Source organism: Chroicocephalus ridibundus, chromosome 2 (assembly GCF_963924245.1).
Source record: "Chroicocephalus ridibundus chromosome 2, bChrRid1.1, whole genome shotgun sequence".
NCBI lineage: Eukaryota > Metazoa > Chordata > Aves > Charadriiformes > Laridae > Chroicocephalus > Chroicocephalus ridibundus.
The window spans coordinates 33,016,775-33,038,321 of NC_086285.1; the positions used below are offsets into that span (position 1 = coordinate 33,016,775).

General features: G+C 39.8%; 2 protein-coding genes across 2 annotated transcripts; both read right to left on the minus strand.

The window, feature by feature from the left end:
* Positions 1 to 832: 832 nt before the first annotated feature.
* LOC134510567 (olfactory receptor 10AG1-like) lies at positions 833 to 2,581 on the minus strand. Its single transcript, XM_063323861.1, has 2 exons — positions 2,528 to 2,581; positions 833 to 1,882 (listed from the first exon to the last, which is right to left on the minus strand). The coding sequence occupies exons 1-2, from the start codon at positions 2,579 to 2,581 to the stop codon at positions 833 to 835; spliced, it is 1,104 nt and encodes a 367-aa protein (XP_063179931.1).
* Positions 2,582 to 12,540: 9,959 nt separating this feature from the next.
* Positions 12,541 to 19,216, minus strand: AGR3 (anterior gradient 3, protein disulphide isomerase family member). Its single transcript, XM_063323897.1, has 7 exons — positions 19,111 to 19,216; positions 16,898 to 16,961; positions 15,574 to 15,626; positions 14,848 to 14,924; positions 14,540 to 14,603; positions 13,416 to 13,499; positions 12,541 to 12,664 (listed from the first exon to the last, which is right to left on the minus strand). The coding sequence occupies exons 1-7, from the start codon at positions 19,214 to 19,216 to the stop codon at positions 12,615 to 12,617; spliced, it is 498 nt and encodes a 165-aa protein (XP_063179967.1). The 3' UTR covers positions 12,541 to 12,614.
* Between the last annotated feature and the right edge of the window lie 2,331 nt (positions 19,217 to 21,547).

Consider the following 21,547-nt stretch of genomic DNA (forward strand, 5'->3'; position numbering starts at 1 on the left):
AATATTTGATATCCATTAAGACCGCTGCTTGCTGCTGCAAAATTGAAGAGCTTCATGGGCTTTTCTGCTTGTTTTGTGAAGAGTGATGTCAGGGCTATCCATCTAGAGGGTCTTTTCATTGTGGTCAACAGCCAACATTTAGCACGAACAGCACTGCTACTGGTGACACTACCTAGGAGAAGGAATGCCAAAGCAGAGCCAATGCCCACTCCCTGATGGGTGAATCTATTCCAAATCAATAAGCCATGCCCGGGAAGGGGGACTGCCCAGTTGAATAAATCTGCCCATTGACAAAGGATGTGCCGTCTTCGACGGGTGGTCAGGCCTGTGCTACAGTGCCTGGTGTGATGTCCATGGCACGGCTGGTGTGAAGTGAAATTGCTGCCTCTCCTCTCTGGCGTGGGATCTGATTGTATTCCTGCCCAGAAATGAGAGAGCAAACAGCTGTGCTAAGCTGCTGCACTGGGACAAATATAGTGTTTTTTTTTTTTCACATGGTAGCCTGTTCAACCAAGCCCCTAAATATCCTCATGTGGGGAAATAGTTGTTACCTTGTCCCAAGCTATTTATTTCTTTCTTGACTGATTATTGCAGATAAATATGCTGCCTTTTTTTCACCCCGTAATATTCTGGGCTTGAGAGAGCATAGGAAATAGCATATCCTATCAAATAAAATGGCAGGGAATGGTTCTTGAGTGCTTGATCGTTCCTGTCATATTGTTTGCCTGTTCTTTGTGTGTTGCAAATGCTCAGTAAGACCTTTGATCCCGAAGCTGGTCACATTAAGTTCCAGCCCAGGGGCGAGGCCCTGCTGGATACATACTCTGTAGTATCACTTTGTCTGTAGGAGTCTCTTCAAGGCAATTCTCACTTCCTTATTCCTCAGGCTATAGATGACAGGGTTAAACATTGGGGTCACAATTGTGTAAAACAGGGCAAGGTATTTGTCGGTGTCTACAGAATCCCTTGACCATTGCTTTAAGTACACGACTGTGGCCGAGCCATAGAAGAGCGTCACCACCGAGAGGTGTGAGGAACAGGTGGAAAAGGCTTTGTGTCTGCCCAGAGCTGAAGGTGTTTTCAGAATTGCTCTGATAATTTTAATGTAAGAAATAACTATTAAGGAGAAGGGAAAGATTGCAAATACCAGGATGATGGCGTACAATGTCCCTTGGTTACAGAACGTGTCTGCACAGGCCAGCTCCAGCAGAGGGGGCGCAGCACAGAAGACCTGGTGAAGGTCATGGGATGCACAGAAGGGCAAAGTGAACACCTGGTAGGTCTGTCCTACTTGCACTGGTATGACAGCCACCCACGACCCCACCACCAGTCTGATGCAGAGACCCCTCCTCCTGATGAGGGGGTAGCGCAGGGGATCACAGACGGCTATGTAGTGGTCGCAGGCCATGGCAGCCAGGAGAAGGCACTCGATGCCGCCCAGCAAAACCAGGAAATACAGCTGGGCAACACAGCCAAGGCCCTGCTGTGCATTCAGTGAAGTTATTGCAACTGTGGAAGAGAACGAAGGGACATGGGCTGCTTTGTGCGAAGCAACCTGGGGAGGATACAGATGAGTTCTGGAAATTAAGCTCCTGCGGCTCTGCCTGGGCCGTGCCCCTGGGAAGGGAGCGGCGTCACGGCGCAGGCTGCTGCCGCGGCTGCGCTCCCATCTCTGCCTTGCTGTGTTTGCCCGGCTGGGCCGATGCCAGGAGACCGGGGGAAAGCGGACAGGAGCTCGGGCTGGTTTGCCAGCCGTGCATAGGATCCTTGGCGAAACGCAGGAAAAGAAAAGGGAGGAAACCTGCCCTGCGCTTTCTGTGCCCAAAAGGGAGGGTGTGACGGTCACTGACAGCCCTTCCTGGCTGTCTCCTGGCTGGATGTGCTAGAGGAGGAAGCGAAGAATCAGGGTGGTGACACGCAGGCTTACAGTGTGAACCTCCTGTAGCGTAGGGAAGGATGCTGTTGTCGCCCACAAAACCTCCCACAAACCCTGTAGGAACAACAGCGAGCACTCTTGACAGGAGTAACCTTAAGCAACCGCTTAGTGGAGTCCACAGTGAATAGCTGCATTGTGAAGGGTTTGGCTCGCTTCTGTTCTCACTGCTGCTTCAGAAAGAAGGATCTCAAGGTAAATGAAGATAAATAGAATTGGTAATATAATAAACCAGACAATGACAAAGAAGTGTTGAGCAACAATCAAAACTCTATGCAGGGACCAAAAGTTTGCTCTCGTGGATACATGCCCATTTCTGGGTTATTTCATTTGTGCAGCCAACTTTATAATACAGAAAAAGACAAAGTGCTGTTTTAGTGACAGAAAACCCTCTATTGTATATCATTTAACCTAAAAATGAATGTATTAGTTATAGCATTTTCTTTTTCTGATTGTGAAAATTCCTTTGCTTTATGAATAATACTTAGGTTATCTGTCCTGGTGATAAAGTAATATTTAGTCATTTTTGAGAGAAATCAGCTGGAGAAGCATTTCCTTATTAACACCCCTTGCTGTAAAAGCTGCCACTCTTACCTTCGTTGGTTCATTTACCAGCTCAACTAATCCAAGTGGCCTTTCTTTGGTCATACCTATAACTCCTTTTCTTCTTTGTCCTGGGAAGGGCCAAGACATAGGCTCTACCTGCCTACGTGAGGAAGCTGCCTGGTCTGGTCATATAAGAGAGAGTGCAATGTGTAATCGCTGTTAATGGGGAGGCCAGATTCCCAAGCTCCTTCCCTGGCAAATCTGTGCTGGAAAAAGCCTGGTTAAAATTACTCAGGCTGGCATCTTTGGCGCTTAACATCTATGGACTGCATGGAGAAATCAGCCTATAAAGATACATTTTGCACTGTTGTCCTTTATAACTGGTGATAATTTTTTTCCCTGTCATTGAATCTTTCGTTGAGTAGGACAAGACTATATGTTATGATATTTTTTTAAATACCTGTCAGTGTGATGCCCTTCCCTCACCCTGGCAGCCACTGACAGCTGACTCATGCTTCTTTCCTAGAGAATGACAGCCTCAAGGTTTTAGTTCCTGTCTTGATTCTGGCTCAAGTTTAGGAAAATATAATTTAAGCTATGCAGAAGAATCTTCTAGTGAATAGCTTATCCTTTCTTCCTCTGCTGTCTTCCAAATTCGGTCTTACCTTTGACATTGCTTTATTTCTTTTTTTGCCTCTTAAATAAAGGGAAGATGCAAATATTGTGCAGACAAGGTAACAATGACCAGGAGAACTGAGATGCATGTGCTCTTTTTTAAAACAAATACATCACTCTCGTGTTCTTTAGTATCCAGTCTTTTGCAGTAAATTAACTAATGGTTTAGTAGCATGGGTTGCTAAATTATCATGCCCACCTCTAGTCTCACTTGCTGTCTTACCCAAAAAATGAGTTGAAATATAAAGATGAATTTTAGGTCCATGTGGTATATGTGGTTTTGTCAAAATGACAAAGAAAAAAAGCAGCTGTAGAAAGGGAATACATTTTTTCAAGGTTAATTAATGTGTATTGTGGCTATACTTATGTAAGTTACTTATATAAGTTATGCTTATGTAAGTTACCATTTCTTCACATCAGTTTGCGCCTAAAATTAAAAAAAGAAATCTATACTTTAATTCAGCATCTACTCTTGCCCAGAATTATGACTTCAGCTGTGTAAGCTTTCCTTTTTCTATTAAACAAGCTAATCTCTATCTGCTGTTCTATTCTGGTTGCACAAAGCCTAGCTTATATAGGAGATGAGTTTGAAAATTTTCTGTAATCATTGCATGATAATTGCCTTGGTAACTAGGTGGATAATTAGAGAGATGTTTTGCTCCCCTAAGAGGTGCATAAAGCAGTGATCAAAGCTAATGTATACCAGGAGGACACAGCCTTTCTGTATCAATTTTTTTATAAGAAGAAATTATAACCGCCCCCACAATTTAACTGCAGAAACACACAATGTGTTTGATGTTTCATGCAGTAATTTTATAATGTTTTTATAGGCAATAAAATCAGTAATTAAAAATACTACCACCCATTAGAGGAAAGACAACATATTACAAGTATGTACTTAAATTGCATTAAAGCACTTGATGTGTAGATAAATCACATAGAATGATAGGTCCTCATAGGCTTGTGTACACTCACCTTCAGGTACAAATAGGGAATTCAGTGCATCTGTTCTAATTCAGGCACTTTATGCACATGGTTATTCAGGTTTTAGAGTAATACTGCAAGCATAAGAGAAAAAAACCTGGAAGAAAACTTCAAGACTTGGTTGGTAACTAGCTGCACACTGAAGACCAGGGCTCTGCTCTGAGATGATCACTGTTGTCTAAACAGAAGTTAGCTCCATATGTGGTAGATGCAGTGCCATTCCTTTACTCCTCCTGTAGCCCGCCTCGAGCTGTAGTGGCTACTCTGCCTTTAAACATAAGCCTTTCCCCTTAATTTGGACAAGACCAACAAGCATTTAGCTACTTGATAGACTTCAGATAAGCTTGTAACAACCAAGGGATTATGATTATTGTTTAATTGTGTGTCAAAATGAAGCAAGAAGAACAGTAATAAGACAGCAGCCACTGCAGCTACCGTAGCTTCCCCGCATCTAAGCAGAGCCAGTATTATCTACCAGGAAAACCGCATTTCACTTACATGAAGTACCATGTGAGGGGTATAATGGCCAAGAAGGGGAAATGTGTTCACATCAGCCTAAGTGCTGCTGTTGGGCCCAAATTCCATCCCCCACTAAACTCCTAGTAAGCCCGGCAACTGGGACCTCTAATTCCTGCTGTTTGTTCCCCATGCCCTGTGTGTCAGTGGACAGGCACTTCAGGGAGGCACCCAGTTTGTGCTGGTTACCTACAGAAGGCATGGGAGCCATAATGATGCCACCCATAATTCCCCTACACCCATATCAGCATGCAAAGCAATCTAGACTTCTATAAACTCAATGCCCTTAGAATTATATTTTTTATTCCAGATTTCATAAGTGAGTTTTGCCAATACAGTCAGAATTTTTATGCATAAACACATAAGTTGTTTGTTTTTCCCCACACTGTTTTAAATTATTGTAATTATTTTCATGGAAGGTTTTACTTGTTTTTCAACTTTGCTATTTCAAAATGTGGTTATCAGCCTGACATCTTTTTGGCAACTTGCCCCTATAGTCACTCTGTAGTTTGAACATTTCCATGATTTATCAGCATACTGCCACAAACGTATTGAGTCTACATGACTGAAGTACACACACCGAGTAATGCCAAAGAATTTACTGGTACTGGCAATATTGCTATTGTCAGACTTGGAACCACAGTTTCTTCTTTAAATTAATTTTAACTTTACCTGGACACATGGTAGCTACCATAAGACCTCTAGCACTATAGCTCAAAACTGTTTACCACAAATGTTTCTGGAATTTACTCTTTCTCAAAGACATTGTTACTGCTGGGTTTGTTATGACTCAGTAGAGCATGTTATGAAACTATACAGCACAGGAAGAATTTTCTTTAGCTTTCTTGGTGAGTCATCCTCTAGAAGGACACGTATGCTTTGATTTGTTTCAGTGCAGGAAGGAAAGGCTTTATGCTTTAAGGTTTATGCATCGGTTACAAAATTGTGGATGCTCGCTTTCATTTATCTTAGCACAATGCCTTTTCCCCCTTAATTTGAAGAATTCAATTAACTAATAGAACACATTTTACAGTCAGAAAGAGTCAGCACTAGTTACTTTGTGCTTATTTTCATTCATATCAGCTGGATAAATGCACCTTCAGTTCCTTGTCCTGCCACATGCTTTTTGTGTGATCTTAACGTGCCTATGTTTTAGTTCCTTCTGTATAAAATATGGAAAGCTAAGCATCCTTAGCTCCTGCGACTCCCTTCAGGGTAAATAACCAAAGGATCTGTCAGTCTCTTTAATGCTACTCCATGCCCTTGGGCAGCATACCTGCCTGTGGATAACAGTGTTGCCTAATACCTAAGCTGTCTGGTCCTTTGTGCTCCAGAGATGCCCTACAGCTGGGGCTGTACAAATTCCACTCACCATCTGTGTAGTCAACATATTTGGTCAGGAAAGGCAGCCTTGAGGTATCCCTAGTAGTCATGCTTGATGGTGTTGACAGAGAGGATACCACATAAACACTTAAGATAGGGTCACAGTTGCGCTCTTGCCTTCTAGAAGTATGAAAGAATACTTATTAATTTAAAAATCTCTGTGAGACATCAACAAAGTTGTTTCTTGGTGTTTATAAACAACAAAAAAACAAACCCCAAAGCCTTCTTTCCATTTAAAGGAATTGTTCCACATCACATATCTTTAGTTCATGAATGCAGAACAACCCATAATACATTTTCACTGGAGTGTGGCTCCTGGTGTATTACTTTGTTTAGTTAGTAAATAAGAAAGGGCGTTTTTCCAAGGAAGGAAAGATTGAGTTTCCAGGGTGAGGGTACCTGCTCCTCTGAATCTTTGAATTCCCTTTTGGGAACTCATTGTGGGATTTAGGAATTTTTGTCTTTTTTTTTGTCAAGGTTGAGAGGATACGAATTAATGAGAACTACAGCCACTGGGGCCACGAGGGAGTATTTCTTTCAGTTAGGGTGAGAGTGCTCCTCCGTGGGCATGTAGATGTGAAAACATTTGATAACAGTTACACATATTTTATGTGGAGTTGTCTTCCAAGCAAAGCAGTGCAGGACTGGGAGATGCGGGCTCTTGTTCCACTCTTCCGGTCCTCTCACATAAATGCTCAAGAGCTGTGTAAAATCGCAGCCCCACCTGCTTGAAGCAAAAAATACCTGAGCAGATCAAGGCTCCTTTTCTCCCTGTCCTGTACGGTACACCTCACCTTAGGGTGTAGGTTCTTCTCCAGGCAGTCACTCTCCTCTTCCCTGTATGTGAACGTAAGCAATGAAGCCAGTGGTTTGTACATATCCGTGAACTCAGCTCTCCCCAGCTGGCTGGGTGCTAAATAGCAGGGTGGGTTCATGTGTGCCAACCCTTTACAAACAATCACTTGGGGAGTTGCAGCCAGGGTGTGAAAAGCAATAATGAGTGATCCTCAGTGTGCACAGAAAGGTAACAGCAGACACAGTAGATCTTTCTGAAGCATTTTTAGGCTCTTTCCTGAAGCAATAACGAAGTCTAAGCATCAAAAAAAAACCCCGAGGAGTGTTGTCTCATGAGCACTATAACCTTGAAAAATTATCGTATGTGATTTCTTCCCTCTTTTTCACAGGTCACACTTAGACACATGAGGGAGGCTCTAGAGAGTTGGAGGTTGGTCTCCTCTCCTAAGTAACGAGCTAGAGGACAAGAGGAAATGGCCTCAAGTTGCACCAGGGGAGGTTTAGATTAGATATTACGAAAAATTTCTACATCAAGTTGGACTCAATGATCTGAAAGATCCCTTCCAACCTAGACAATTCTATGACTCTATAATTCTAAAAAAGGTAACTTGATGAACACCTACTTAAGAACAGCTGGAGTTGGAATTACAGGGAATTATCACGTTGTGTTTGATATGCCAATGTGAACTAAAGGATGATTCTGCTGTATTTGAGTTCTTTCTTATTATGCAAAGATATGGGAAGCAGTGGTTTTTGTGTGTCTTCTCTTATTCTAAAGGGATCAGGGATCAGCAAATATCTGATACCTCTTAAAAGAAAATTATCTGCTGAAATAGACCCACTTTTAGTGGGACCAGTGGGTCACTTACTTTACAATACACAGTAGCAACCTGAGATGGTAAGTGATGAATAGCATCAGCACCTCGAACAGCAAGGAAAAGGTATGAATACATAGATTGCAAATTCTGGAGATTTTTCTGGTGGAAGAATAAATATTCCTCCCTTTCTGATTGGTATTTTTTGACTTTTTAATGGCCATGGAGACTTTTTCTTTCCACCTGACTTCTACTGTGGATCTTTGCATCCATTTGTACAAATAAGAAAGAAAAGGAAGCAGACCAGTGACTTGGCCGATTCTGTGGAGGACACCTCAGCATTTGGAAATTTCTCTGTGTCAGCCTTTGGAAATTTCTCTGTGTCAGCCTTTGGCAAGAACACATGTAGCATGTGAAACAATCCAAAGTATATCAGTCTTATTCTGCAAGTTCAAGTTACTTTTGCGTTTTGAATGCTGAGGTGTCCCACAGTCTCTTACCTCAATAGTACACAAAGATATGGTGGCTTTTCTTTTGTTCTGGTGAAGCGCAAATATTTGCACACGGGAAAATGTTTTAGCTCTGCAGAGCAATACATCAGCCATCTGCCTAGAAAAGGCAACGCCTTTCTGCACCGGGACGGATGCATAGGGGAGGATCCTGTTCTGTCAGTTCTCAGATTCCTGTGCCTCGCCTCATTGACGTTAAGTCCACGTTTGTTTGACTACCCTTGGTCTGATTACAACAGATAAGTCCAGACAGTAAAATAGGCATGGATATGTGAACAAGTGGCAATAAAGTTTGCTTCCCAGAACATGTCGTGTTCATAGCAAAGGCAGAACTCAGAGAAGTCTTTTATACAAAACAGGGCTTCCACAGGTGATGCTATATTATGTTCCTATTTATATTGGCATCCATACATAGAGTATACAGGTTACAAATTCTGTAAAAGCATACAGTCTACACAGGTAGGCTCTCTTAGCTATTGGTCCTTACATTGTGACTGGATTTATTCTGTGTAAAACAACTTCTGCTCTCACATTCCCATTTTCAGTGTTTTATTCTCGTCCTTCAGCTCTAACCCAAACAGCAGAGGTGAAATAAACCTGGTTGGTTTAGTTCCAGTTAACCAAGGAACAAAAGGAACGGTTTCCCATTCTTTCTTAAGAGAGGGAAGTAGAGAGCGTGAATACAAATCTGCCCACTAATATTGTGAATAAAGCTGTGCGGCACACAAGCGGGCAAGAAGGGAAGAAAAGAGGGAGTAGTGTCTCGTGCCATTCATTTCAGAGGAAAAAAGGGGAAAGAATCATGTTGTGTCTGTCATTGCACAGGCTACAGGCTTATTTTATACCAGAGCAATGAGACTTTAATCTGAGATCTGAGTTTCTGTTCCATCAAGAGAGATATTACCTGGCAAAATAATCCTCAAAGAGGAGAAGGCAGAAAGATAGTAGCAGTTCTAAAATTAAGGATGAATGTTGAACTAAGCTGTGAACAGAAAATACGTGTGCAACACACAGGGTGGTTTTACCTGAATATCTAGCTCCACCAAAAGGACTGGATCTGAATCTTTAAGAATCACAAAGATTTAGTCCCATTTCTCAATGCTATGGCTGAGAACAGATTTCACCCTGGTACCTATGGGGATCTGAGAAGGGAAAGAAGAGGGTGAAATACCCTTTAGTCACTTTGCAAAGTAGATCTCATCAGACACAGAGGAATTCATGTGTCTGTGACGTTTCTGGAAAATGGCTGCTGTCTGCTTGGATGAGTCATTTGTCAAAGCTGTTGAAACCTCCTGCAGTGCAAAATACTGTTCTAGGTTACAGATTCAACCAGTATCAATAATACCTTTGGCAATTAATCCAGATTTTCTTCAAATGTTACAGTAACATGCGTTGCATTGTAGATATTAAGGCTAACTTTCGTTTGAGAATGAAAGCAGTGATCATTGTATTCTGTAAATTTTGTTATTTATAATATAGCTTTTTTTTGCTTTTGCAATTTTGCTCCAGCCAGTTAAACTAGCAGGTCTTGTTTCCTATTCACTGAAAGTAGTGACTTACATTTTTAGCTGATAATTCTCTAAAGTAGTTAAGTTATAAATCCAGCCAAATAATCCCACTGAGTTCAGACTACTGACTTCACAGAATGGTTGAGGATGGAAGGGATCTCAGGAGGTCACTTTGTCCAACCCCCAGCTCAAGCAGGGCCACCTAGAGCCAGTTGCCCAGGTCTGTGTCCAGGGGACTTTGAATATCTCCGAGGATGGAGACGCCATCACCTCCCTGGGCAACCTGTGCCAGTGCTTGGTCACCCTCACATTAAAAAGAGTTTCCTGATGTTCAGACGGAACCTCACGTGTTTCAGTTTGTGCCCATTGACTCTGGTTCTGTCACTGGGCACCGCTGAAAAGAGCCTGTCTCAGTCCTCTTTTCACCCTCCCTTCAGGTATTTATATACACTAATAAGATCCCCCTGAGCCTTCTCTTACAGAGCTGCATTGATGTGACATTAGACTGTGTTTGTAGCTTCCCTCTCGTTAGTATAGTAATGTATTAACATTTCAGTGTGAAGAGTGACAGCCATCAGCACAAAAAGGACATCATCCCTGGGTTTGGGCTGCATATATGTGCATGTATCTACTTAACAGGAAAGAAGAGATGAGAAAGTGCTGATCTACTGTATAATCCTATAGGATCCCTTGGCATATTTATGCTCTTCAGCATTTGTATGTGTGAGGAAGCCCTTCTTTTACTGAAAGGCTGATGGAATACCTGGACTGACAAGGGTAATCCATGAAAGCAGTCTTTTATGGTAGACACTGCCATCTTTGCAATTAATGTAATAGTAGTAGTAAACAAGGAAACAAGAATACCCTGGACAAAGATGTTCTTGCTAGAGTTAAAGGGAGGAGAACAGGTTTGTTTTGCAGCTGCATTCCAGTTCTGAAACGGAAAGTTTTTGTTTCACACTGGAATGAAAGCATAGCCATGCAAATACTTCCATAAGTGCAGCCTTCCCTCAAATATCCATCCAGAGCCTGGAACCTTACTCTTCTGAATCTTTAGTAGGTGAAGCAGGCTTCGGCTAATAGTGTAACTATCCCACAGCTGATTTCCTGCCTGAGCAGAGGTTGTTTCAAGCCAATGTCTCCCGTGATTTTGGCTGATGTTGAAAGTGAACGCAAAGAGGGAAAAAAATTCCCTGCTGTATGACAGCAAAGACCCACCACTTTCTGATTAACCTTTTGGTAATAGTATGAATCTACCATACTTCAGCATTTCTGATTTTGTGCTGTGCTTCTCTCCAAAGTAAATCTTCTCTCAACCCTACTTTGAAAGTGCTGCCATGACTGTCCTCTGCCGTCTCTGGCAGCTAGCTCACGTCCCTTTCTCATGAACACTTCTGGCATGCTCAAAAGAGCTTATGCCCACAGACCGGGAAATGTTGCCAAATCTGGAATGGGTACGGACATAAAAGAGTGGAGCTAAACCCAGCTCAAAGGAATGTGATTACCAATTCAATTTTGTTTCTATCATTTTCCAACAGGTTACAAAATAATTTAATTGATTATGAACACAGTATACTGTTAATAACTAATACAAGATTTATTTTTTTTTCTCTTAGTCTACAGGTCACTTATCACCACTCTGTTGGAATATACTCTTATATCCAAATTTTACATAGTTAGACATAGACAGGCACAATATAACTCGGTCATGACAAATTAATACTAAGTATTGTAAATTAGCAAAGCTGCCCTGAAAAGATCCTTCCTTCATCTATTATATGTGTATTTAGGGAGCATCATAGGAAACAGCAGGTAGCACAAACAAGTGACATGGCTGCTTTGCACATAACATAATGTATGTGCATTTACTGTGGGTGAATCGCTTACTGTCTTACTCTAATGAAAGCACATTGCTGGGTTAACAATCTATTTCAGCTGACTTCAGCTTTTTACTGGAAACAGGCATCTGCCCTTGCATACAGTGATCCTGGGGAAATGTTGTGAAGACTTTGTATATACAGATCGCCTCGCTAAGCTGCCACCATGATGTCTGGGTTGGGGTGCTACAGAAAAAGAGGGGATGACCTAGGATGAGCTTCACATGACTCAAGTGCTGTTTAAATGAAAAGAGCTAGGACAAGCCTACTCATTTTTCCCATACCAGACTTTACAGGCATCACTTAGCCTCGGGATTGGAGTCCTGGGCTATCTCCTTCCACCTCTCTTCCTTCATTGTATCCTTATCATAGCAAAACCTGTAGTTGCTGTTTGATGATTATCACCTCACCTAAACCACACGCTCAGTGTGAAGTATCTGTTCTGTTTTCAGCTATCAGAATGATAGTTAAAGAATTATACAGAAGAAAGCTAAGCTGAGATTACTGTTTGGTTTGGTTTTTTTTTCTATATAACCTATTCCAAAAGCTATAGGAAGAGCCTTTCTGTCTGATTTGCCAGCTGTTTCTTTTCCTTTAATGAGAAATAAGTGCATAAAGCAGAGGTACACTAATGACTTACAAATTTCTTGCAATAAAAATAAAAATTAGGAGCCAATATGCAACTATTAACTTATATAATAAATTGCAAATAGACAGCAAAAAGCTTGGTTATAACTCTTGCTCAGAAGTCATATCTGACTTAACAAAGTCATAGTTGGATTGATAAAATACAGCTCAAAATTGCTGCACCTTAACCCATCACTTTCAGTTATTCAGATAAGTAATTTCAAAGTGGTTAATTTCTCTTCTTGTTTTCCAAATGGACGTGATAGTGCTTCTATGTTTGTTCTTCAAATTGTACATACAAATTTCTTATGAAACCTGACCAAAGCCACTTGGTAAGAGTTCAAAATGCTGGTAGAGACAGAGAGGTTAACTAAAATATTTTAAATTTTTACGTTTCCTAATGCAGCTTCACCTCGCAGAGGCTATGGTTATTTCACTGCTGCTGGTTACAGTTCTGTCTGAATGAGTCGTAGTGCTTTCTTCATGTTCTCTATTACTGAAAGAAAAATAAATAAGAACTGTAAAAATGTACTTAAATGGCGTTTGTACAATTAAAAAATCCACCTTGTTTGGTTACTAAATTGTTCACATTGAATTAATTTATGGTCACACATTATATTTTAGAGCATTCTATTGTTAAAATTCTGGCATTGATACTAAAGCAGAAAGTAAAAAGTTTCATGAATCGAAGTGTTTAACCTAAAGGGATTTGACAAGACTCCTTTCAACTCCCTCATTTCTCAACAGCAAGCCTGGTAATCAGACGTGACATGCATATTTGTGGTGAGATACTGCATTGGTGTCAGATAGAAGGTATAGAGAAAGGACTAGCTCAACCTGAAAAATCACATTCCTTTCTGAAATATGGGTGTTAGGTGGTACCCAGGTAACCACCAGCATTTCTTTTCTGATTCCCTCCCACCACTGGCTTTTTACATTGCGCAGCTCGATACCTTTGAGCATAGTGACTTTCACCATTCTCCAACAAACTGCTCGGATCTTGATCCTGAAAGTTCTCACCCGTGATCTTTCAACTTGTCTTACCTGAGTAGTCCCAATAAATTTAATGGGACAATAGGTGTGTTTTGCTAGAACAGGTTACTATAATTTATTGCAAATGCTCACATACAATCCTTATTCATTACTTTGAGATCTTAACAGGTTCTCAAGCACAAGTGATTGGGATGGGGTCTATCTGGCTGTTTACAAAGTGAAATGCAAAGTAACCCAACGAAGGGGGCACTTACAGAATGGTATGTCTTGTGGTTCGTAAGTGTAAAGCCGGTTGGAGTATCTTCCTGTGATATCAGCTCTGACTGTGAGAGATGGGTCTGAAAAAGTAATGGCATTACACACTGCTTTCCATTCCTACAACGGCTGAGGGCGATGTGGGTGGTGCTGCTTCGGCAGCCCTGTTTCTGGGGTGTTCCGATTTCACTGATGAGGCAATTATGAGGCCGTTACACTCTGTTCCAACCAACTCCTCTTGGAGAAATCCTGAACAAAAGCTAATGCTCGTTTTTATATTATGCAGCTATTTTTAAGTGATAAATTACACATGCATTTCATTCATATTTAAAGAAAAATATCCTGTTTTACAAGCTCTGGGGTTACATCAGGGGAGGCCAGTTTTGACTGGGTGCACATGTAGTGACGGTCACCTAATGCATGACTTACCCAGAGCCTTCAGAATGAAAATCTTGTGATTCTTAATGTTTCCATCATAGGAGCAAGTTGTTGTGGACATCTCTTCTCCCAGTTCCCCTTCCAAGCTTTGTGTTAACTACCTCACTCCTGTTACTACATTGCTCTCTGGCTGAGCGTGGGCTTCATCTCACCTCACTTCAGATGCCACCACAGAGCTGGTCGCTGTAGGCTCCCTGTACAGTCAGTGGACAGGAACAGGCACTCTGGGGCATGACTAATTTGATCTATTCCAGAAGTCAGCTTTATGATGGGATAAATCATTCCTTAGTTGCCACTGACTGATGGCTTGCTTATAATGTCCACACTGTAGGCATTCAGTTGGATATTTGACTGTTTTCAGTAAACTTTGTCTTATAACAGCACTAGCAAGAAGCACAGAGAGCAAAAGCCCAGATGGTAATAGATGTTTAAGCATCTTGCCCCCAAGCACAAATTAGGTACCCTCCAGAACATATCTGTAACCTGAGGAAGCTTACGAGGGTCAAAGCCTGCGACAGAGGGAGAACTGAACTCAGGTGTGCCAAGTTGCAGACTAATGCCATGGTAAGGATAAATTTTGAGCTATTTTCTTTTTGCAAAGTGAACCATTTTGATGTCTTCAAAGGAGGACGCTGGCATAGATTCAGATATCACAACTTTGAAGTTACATAAATATGGTACATACCTACAAACATGATTCGTGGCACGTATTGTCCATCAGGTGACAAGTTTTTATCTGTGGTTTCATGCTGGCAGAGAAATTAAAGCTAGTTATTAAAATATTTCTGTAAATTTTGCTGAAGTAGTACCACCAGTCTTGTACCAGAGAAAAAAACTGACAAATATACTACTTGTGTGTATATACCTGTGAGCAAATGCCTGTAACTGAAATGCCAGAGATATTTAGCTAAAAGGACATGAAAAAGCAAGACAAAGAAAGACAAACACAGGCCAAAAAAAGATGCCAGCCAAACCGCCCCAAACCCTTCATACCATGAGATTCAGCATAACGAAGTTATTTTGGGCCATTTCCTGTATCTCTTCATTTTCTGCAAAAGCTTTCTTCAGTGCTAGAAAAGACACGATCATTTTGAAGTCCATCTCAAACACTGCCTTTCCTTCTGCATTTGGGCACCATGTTGGCCGGAGACTGGCCACATTGTTCCTGTCTCTGCTGATTGACATTCCTGAGGAGACACTTAAGGGCTCTATCACTGCTTTTTGGGTTTTTTGACCCACGTCAGTACAGCCTCCTGGCTATGAAAATGGAAGCTCTCTTCTGTTACTTATGAAGCCTGTCATCTCAAGGGATACCATGTCTCAGCTTGACAAAAGTTCATTATTCTCAGAAAATTCTTATTAGATCGATTTCAGCAGCCCTGTCCTTGTCTCCTTCTTTAGTTACCAGTTCAGGGGAGCCAAACAATATTAAATCTGTTCAATGAGTCAGTAGCAAATCTGTGTCTCTTAATTTAAACTGACGAGTGCTGCGTTAGGGATAGCAGGGCAGCAGCACTGAGTATTTTTCATGTTCTTTGTTGGGTAGTTTCATAGTGGAGTTTTTGTGAATAACAGTAATAAATCTTTAACTTTTCAAATACATTTTCATTTACCTATTTCTTTAAATAATTTTCAGTAAGTGCAAGGTAAATATGTAGATAGGTGCAGTTTCTTATAAAAATATTCACAAAATTTTAACACTCAAAAAATCAAAATTACCTTGGCAGTATTGACAGTCTTCCAAATGATGAATTACCATCAGTGGCTTGTTACTTTATTAATAATAATAAAACATGTAGTTAGATCATTTAACAAGTATGCAAACAGATCATTTTACTAGCAGACTGGAAAAAACAAATTACATTTAATCTTATGTTAACCCACAGTAAAACCATACAGACATACTGTAAAGAATTACAGGCATTTTGGAGGAAGGGAAAAGAACATAACTCCTTTGTAAAAGAAAGAAATAGAGAAATACAGTTTCTGTATCTAAATAGGTTTTCTGAAGTAAGAGATGCTAGAAGAAAGAAACAACAGAGCCATTGTTCCCAGTTAGTATATAATCAAACTGAAGAGGTATTTAATATTGCTTAAATGTGAATGATCTTAATGAGCTGGAATAAAAGGATTTTTATAAAATTGTGTTTATCATCGAATACTTCCCATGAAAATTTTCATGTTTTTTAAGATTTCTTGAACAGATACAGAATAATTCTTTTTTTTTTAATGTAAATAGTTTGGTAAAGTATGAGAATTTTATGTTTTTGGATGTCAAAACATAAAATAATTCTGTGCATTTTCTCTTGTATTTTTTTAAACTACTGTTACTGTTCAGCAAATCACTTACTAATGCTTGATCTGCTATCACTGTCAAGAATTGTTCAGATCCTAGCCATTTTCAGATGGGGTACATGGAAATTAATTGCCTTTTATTTTAAAAATAATTTGCCTTCAATTTAACAGTAGCTCATGCTACACTATTATGATCTAAAATGAACTATAAAAGAGATTTAAATAAGTGTTGTTATGAATTCTCAGATACATTTTCAGCTGAGTCCCAGAGAAGATTCAAACTGGAACTTTCATTTCTACCAAGATAGTGAGAAACTGTGGCTACATCATGCACATCTGCCAACTAACAAAGTGTTGGGGAAAATGTCAGGGGCAGTAGATCACCACGCAAGAGCAAATGTAACTGATTTCCAGCTGTTGATTAAGGAAGAAATCAGAGGTACACGATCTTAAAAAAACCCACAACAGATGTATTTTTAAAATCGTAATCATTTATCATTGCTTAGTCAAATGACAATACTACTGTTGTGACAAATAAATGATAATGTTAAACTACCAGCCCGTGATGTTGCTTCAGAGTCATAAGACCCCTACAATGGCTTTTATTTATAGACACAAAATCTGTTTTATTTAACCAAGTGGTCTGCAGTTCAGGTGTCATGGTGTTTCTTTATTCTGTTTCATTATAGTGTATTCAGGCATGACTAGTCAACAACTTTGTCTTTCAAACTATTTTTTAATCTCTTACCTTTTTTTTGCTTGATAAAGCCCTTCTTCGTAAGTTTGTACCCAGGTAATTTCATCTCCCCACCCTAGAAATATAACAAAATCATTAATGGGTGGCCAGGCAAGTAACTCATAACAAATTCCTTTTTCTTGTATTTATCAGTAGTTGTACACAAATAGGATTTGGAGGTTTTAGTCAAAGGTTCCCAAACATTGTGGATTTGCTAATTCTACATGTTGTGATAGGTACACTGGAAGATTTAAAAAACCAAAACTAACAAAACCCCAAAAAACACTCAGCTGGTTGCATATTCAGTTCACGTCCTTTGACAAATCTGCTAGATATCTTCCTAAATACTCAGAGGGCGTTAAATATGCAGCCAGATCCTTTCTGTTGTCTGCTCTGTGTTTCATGTAGACCATGGGGCTTAATGAGAAAGTTGGCTTATAAAAAAGAGAAAAAGAAAATATGACAGTCCAATAAGATCAACTTTAATATAAATGTTGTTAGGACAATCTTGGGTTATAAACTTAACTCCCAAGTAATGAATTTCAATCCCTGAAGTTGCAAGTACTTCATTTAATTAAATAATTTAATAAAAGAATGGCTGCTAAACAAAAATCTCCACCGAAACAAAATCCTAATGAATCATCAGCTTCATAGCTCATCCATAGCCGGTGATACGCTGATCTCAAAAAGCAAAATGTCCCGTTGATTTCCTGCCTTTAGATCCCAAAGACTCCAGACCCTGTGTAGTAGGCAGTGTTGTTCCATTCATGACATCCCTCGTGGGAATTGCAGAACAGCTTCTGGATCTGGACCAGGTTAAGGCTCTCTTTCTTCTGCGTTGTCTGGGTGGTGCTTGGACCAGCCCTGGTTAAGCAGAGATTTGCCATTAGCTCCCTCACAGGACAATTGCTTGTGACGCTACTAGGTCATCTCTTCTTTCAGGAGCGTGATTTCAGTTACAGATCTGTCTGGTTGATGGTGGGATTCTGGCATGTTGACCAGTGCGTTCCCAGCCCTGGCTGAAGTCAACTGCTGACGTAGGTAACTGCACAGAGGAGTCAGCAAGGGTCAGGTTTAAGTATTCCCCTTTGATCTGTGAAAATTACAGGTAAAGCACTCAAGGCATCCCAAAAGGCCTGAAATCAGAATTAGAAAACTGACACTTGCCTTCTGTGACTATTTTTTTCAAAATTGCCAGAATTGAAGGGAATTTGTTACCTTTTTATGCATTTAGGCTTAGTGGAAAAAATAAATCCTGATCTAGGCAAGATAGGCAATAGCTACCAGACTGAATATAACCTTTCTGCAGGGGATACCACTTACGAGAATTGATTTGTTATTTCTCTTTGTTTAGTCCAGGAGTTGCATGATTTTGTCAAATGCTCCTGGGCAATCAGTCTCGGATGGGACGTCTGGGACAGGGAGGGCTTTGCCAGTGCTTTGGATGGAAAGACCTCAGAGGTGAGCTGTGGGGTCTACAGGCTCTGCACAGCTTGCAGAAAAGGTCAGCAAGGGAGCTGGGGATTTTTTGGGGGTAAATAGGCCTGAAAGGAGAAGGAAAATGGAGAACAGGAAAAGACCTTGGTAAGCTATTTCTCCGCTTGTATTTCTAAGGATTGATCAGACATAAATAACTTAAAATAAGGTCTGTAGTTAACATACATGTTGGAAATTATGCACCGCAAGGAAGTGAATTATTCACTGCAAAGCATGACTGTGACTATCTGATAAAAAGCAAAAGCAAAAAAAAAAAAAGTCACGCAGAAAAACACCACCAGTGCCTCAAACTGTTGTTCTGTGTATAAAAATGGGTCTGTAGAAAAATTGTTTTGTATAAACTGAAGTTATGAAACTGTGTGTCAGTAGTTAGTGTTACCATAACAAAATATCTTTTAACTGGGATATGAAAGAATGTTTTTTCAATGGTAGTCCTACAAGTACATCCTGATTTGAGAAACTCAGTTTAGGTTATTTGCTTCTAGTAGATGGCTGTGAGTTATACAAATTATTCAAGTTATATGAGGCCCTTATACATGTCATTAAGAAAAAAATGATGGAGTGAAACAACATGGAATAAGAAGATGCACTACTTAGAGTGTCCCTTAACATGAGAGAAACACAACCCAGTCAGTATATATGTGCTTTCAAGTTTATTCCAAATAAAAACATTTGCTGACCTATATGGTAAGATAAGGAGGTAACTACATACAGTAAATATACACTACCTCTTGACAGTGTCTGAGGTGCTCGTTTTTCCTTTTTGATTGCCATCGCAAGGTTGGAAGAGACTGCGATTAGCAGGAGAGACAAGGCCAACGTTGAATGGAGCATTGTTTCTTTGAGAAGATCCCTTTCAACACAGCAAGGAAACTGGAAAACAAAGCAACAGCTCTAGCCGCATGGATTTGTCACCTGGTGCACTGTAAATCAATGCCTTAGCGGTATCCTAAAAATCTGTACTACTGAGACAATTTTGGTTATTTCTAGAAACGTGTTTCTTTGTGAGAAAAGTGCAAAATGGAGGTGCTTAATTTTATCATGCAGCGCTTCTTTCAGCTGTCAACGTTAGGCTGCAGGGGACATTTCTCACTACAGTCTGATCCAGAGAACAAAGTTTATTTCAGCTCATTTCTGGGCAGCCAGCATTTGATTCTGATGAACTAGTACAATGTTGTAATACTGCATCATGAGGATTTCAAGACAGTGCTATTAGTTGTTCATTCTGTTAGTTTTTTAATTTCAGTGAAACGTAACAGCTTGGGATCTTTTACGTGCACAGTAGGTTTTTTGGTCAAAAGATGATATCTTCCTTAATAAGATAAGAAAATTGACAAGTATTTGCCTCCAGTTATAATACATTTAAAATCGGCAAATCCCCCCAGAATGTTGAAATTACCATCATTTTTTTTTAGCCTGCACTCTGTGAAACAGGATGTTAAAGACTGTGAGATAAACGTCAAAGAAATTTCCAGCTGTTTCTCATAATGAAAACTCAAATAATTTCACTATTCTTCATGGCAGTTTAAAACTGATTTTTAGCTGAAGTCTTGCTTAATAAGACAATCCATATGTGCTCCTGGCTGTTTCAGCATTCTGAAAGTGTTTGCTTCTTTTCCTGACAGAGATTATTATAAGAAATTCAGTAACTTCTGGTCTCGATAAAAGTCAGAGAACGAAAGTGACGGTTGAGGAAAGGCATTACAAAGCCAAAATTTCTTAATTGATAAGTCCTTTCTCCCTGGTACAGTCGTCTTTAAGCATTAAAGCTCTTGTGTTCAGGTGGATACCTGATGATTTGAACTAATTTAAAAAATATAATGCATATAGCCCAGGATACCACCCAGTCGGCTTATCAGTTCTCTCTGGAGATTCCACTTTTCAGAGGCCGAGCTTTAGGAGTTGCCAGGACCCATTGAGAAAGCGCTTTAACTTAAATAAATAAATAATAAAAAAGAATCCCCCAAAGCATTTTTGCCTGTATTGATAAAGAAAATTTCAAACTCGATTTTAAAAGTGATAACAAGTATGGAATTACAGCCCTGACCACTTAGGAAAGATGCTTTGTGATTCTTAGAATAGAGAGGCATGAAAAGTGCAGCAGCTTCTATCTTATTTAATGAATTCCTCAACATTACTAACATCACTGTAAACAGTTCAATTTCTAGTGAACAAATTTCAAATACAGCTTCCACTAACTGTCAATCTCAGTACATGAAAAGCATTCTGTTCAAGCAACTGAAGAAAAAGATTGCATGTTAAAAAGTCTACAATTTTAGAAAAAATGAAGTATCATCTTGTAGTACGAATCCTATATTTCTGAAGAAATTTCCCCGGCTTGCTAAAATAATTAATATATTAATTATATTTTTCTCCTCAGTCTTGTTCACAACAGCTCCCTTTCTCCCCCACCTGGCGTCACAAACTCTGGAGTTGTTCTTCGTTTCACATACTTTCCTCCTTCGTCTCGTTCATGTTAGCTATTTTGACGGTGTTTGAGAAAGGAGTCTCCTTTGGAGCTTATTAATTATGTAAATTAATTTGATGCTTGGAGATTATGGATGTTTAATAAGAAAATGTGAAGTTTACCAGTGTTTCCTAAGGAGAGACTATAACTTTTAGTTAAGTCTGGGGCATGAGGATTTTTTGGTACAAAAAATTCCTTTCAAATTTTCCCCATGTTTGCGCAGACCACTAAGTTCGGTCAGCAAAAGCACATCATTACACCCTGCTACTATTCTCTTAACAAACGAGTATTTGTAGCAACTCTGTGTGAAAGTTAATAACTGTCTTTAGTACCAGTTTACCTATTAGATGTTAATAATAAAACCTAACATTTATATTAACATGTTAAAATGCTATTTAAGCATAAATAGTTATGGCTTTGAAATCACACCAGATAAAGCAGGTATGGAATGCGTGAATCAGTTCTTTCTTTCATGACGTATTCATGGAAAAATTTACTTCAAGTGTAAATCTCTTGAAGTCACACCATTAATAATCTGAAGCTTAAATAATTGATTATCATCCTACTGAAAACCAACAGGGTTTTGGAGAGGTGATTTATGGAGCTGTAGCTGGGGGCAGTTTAAATTAAATATTCTGAATTTTTGATTTTACATGATCCTATGCTAGTTAATGGATTAAGAGAAAAAAATGACAGTC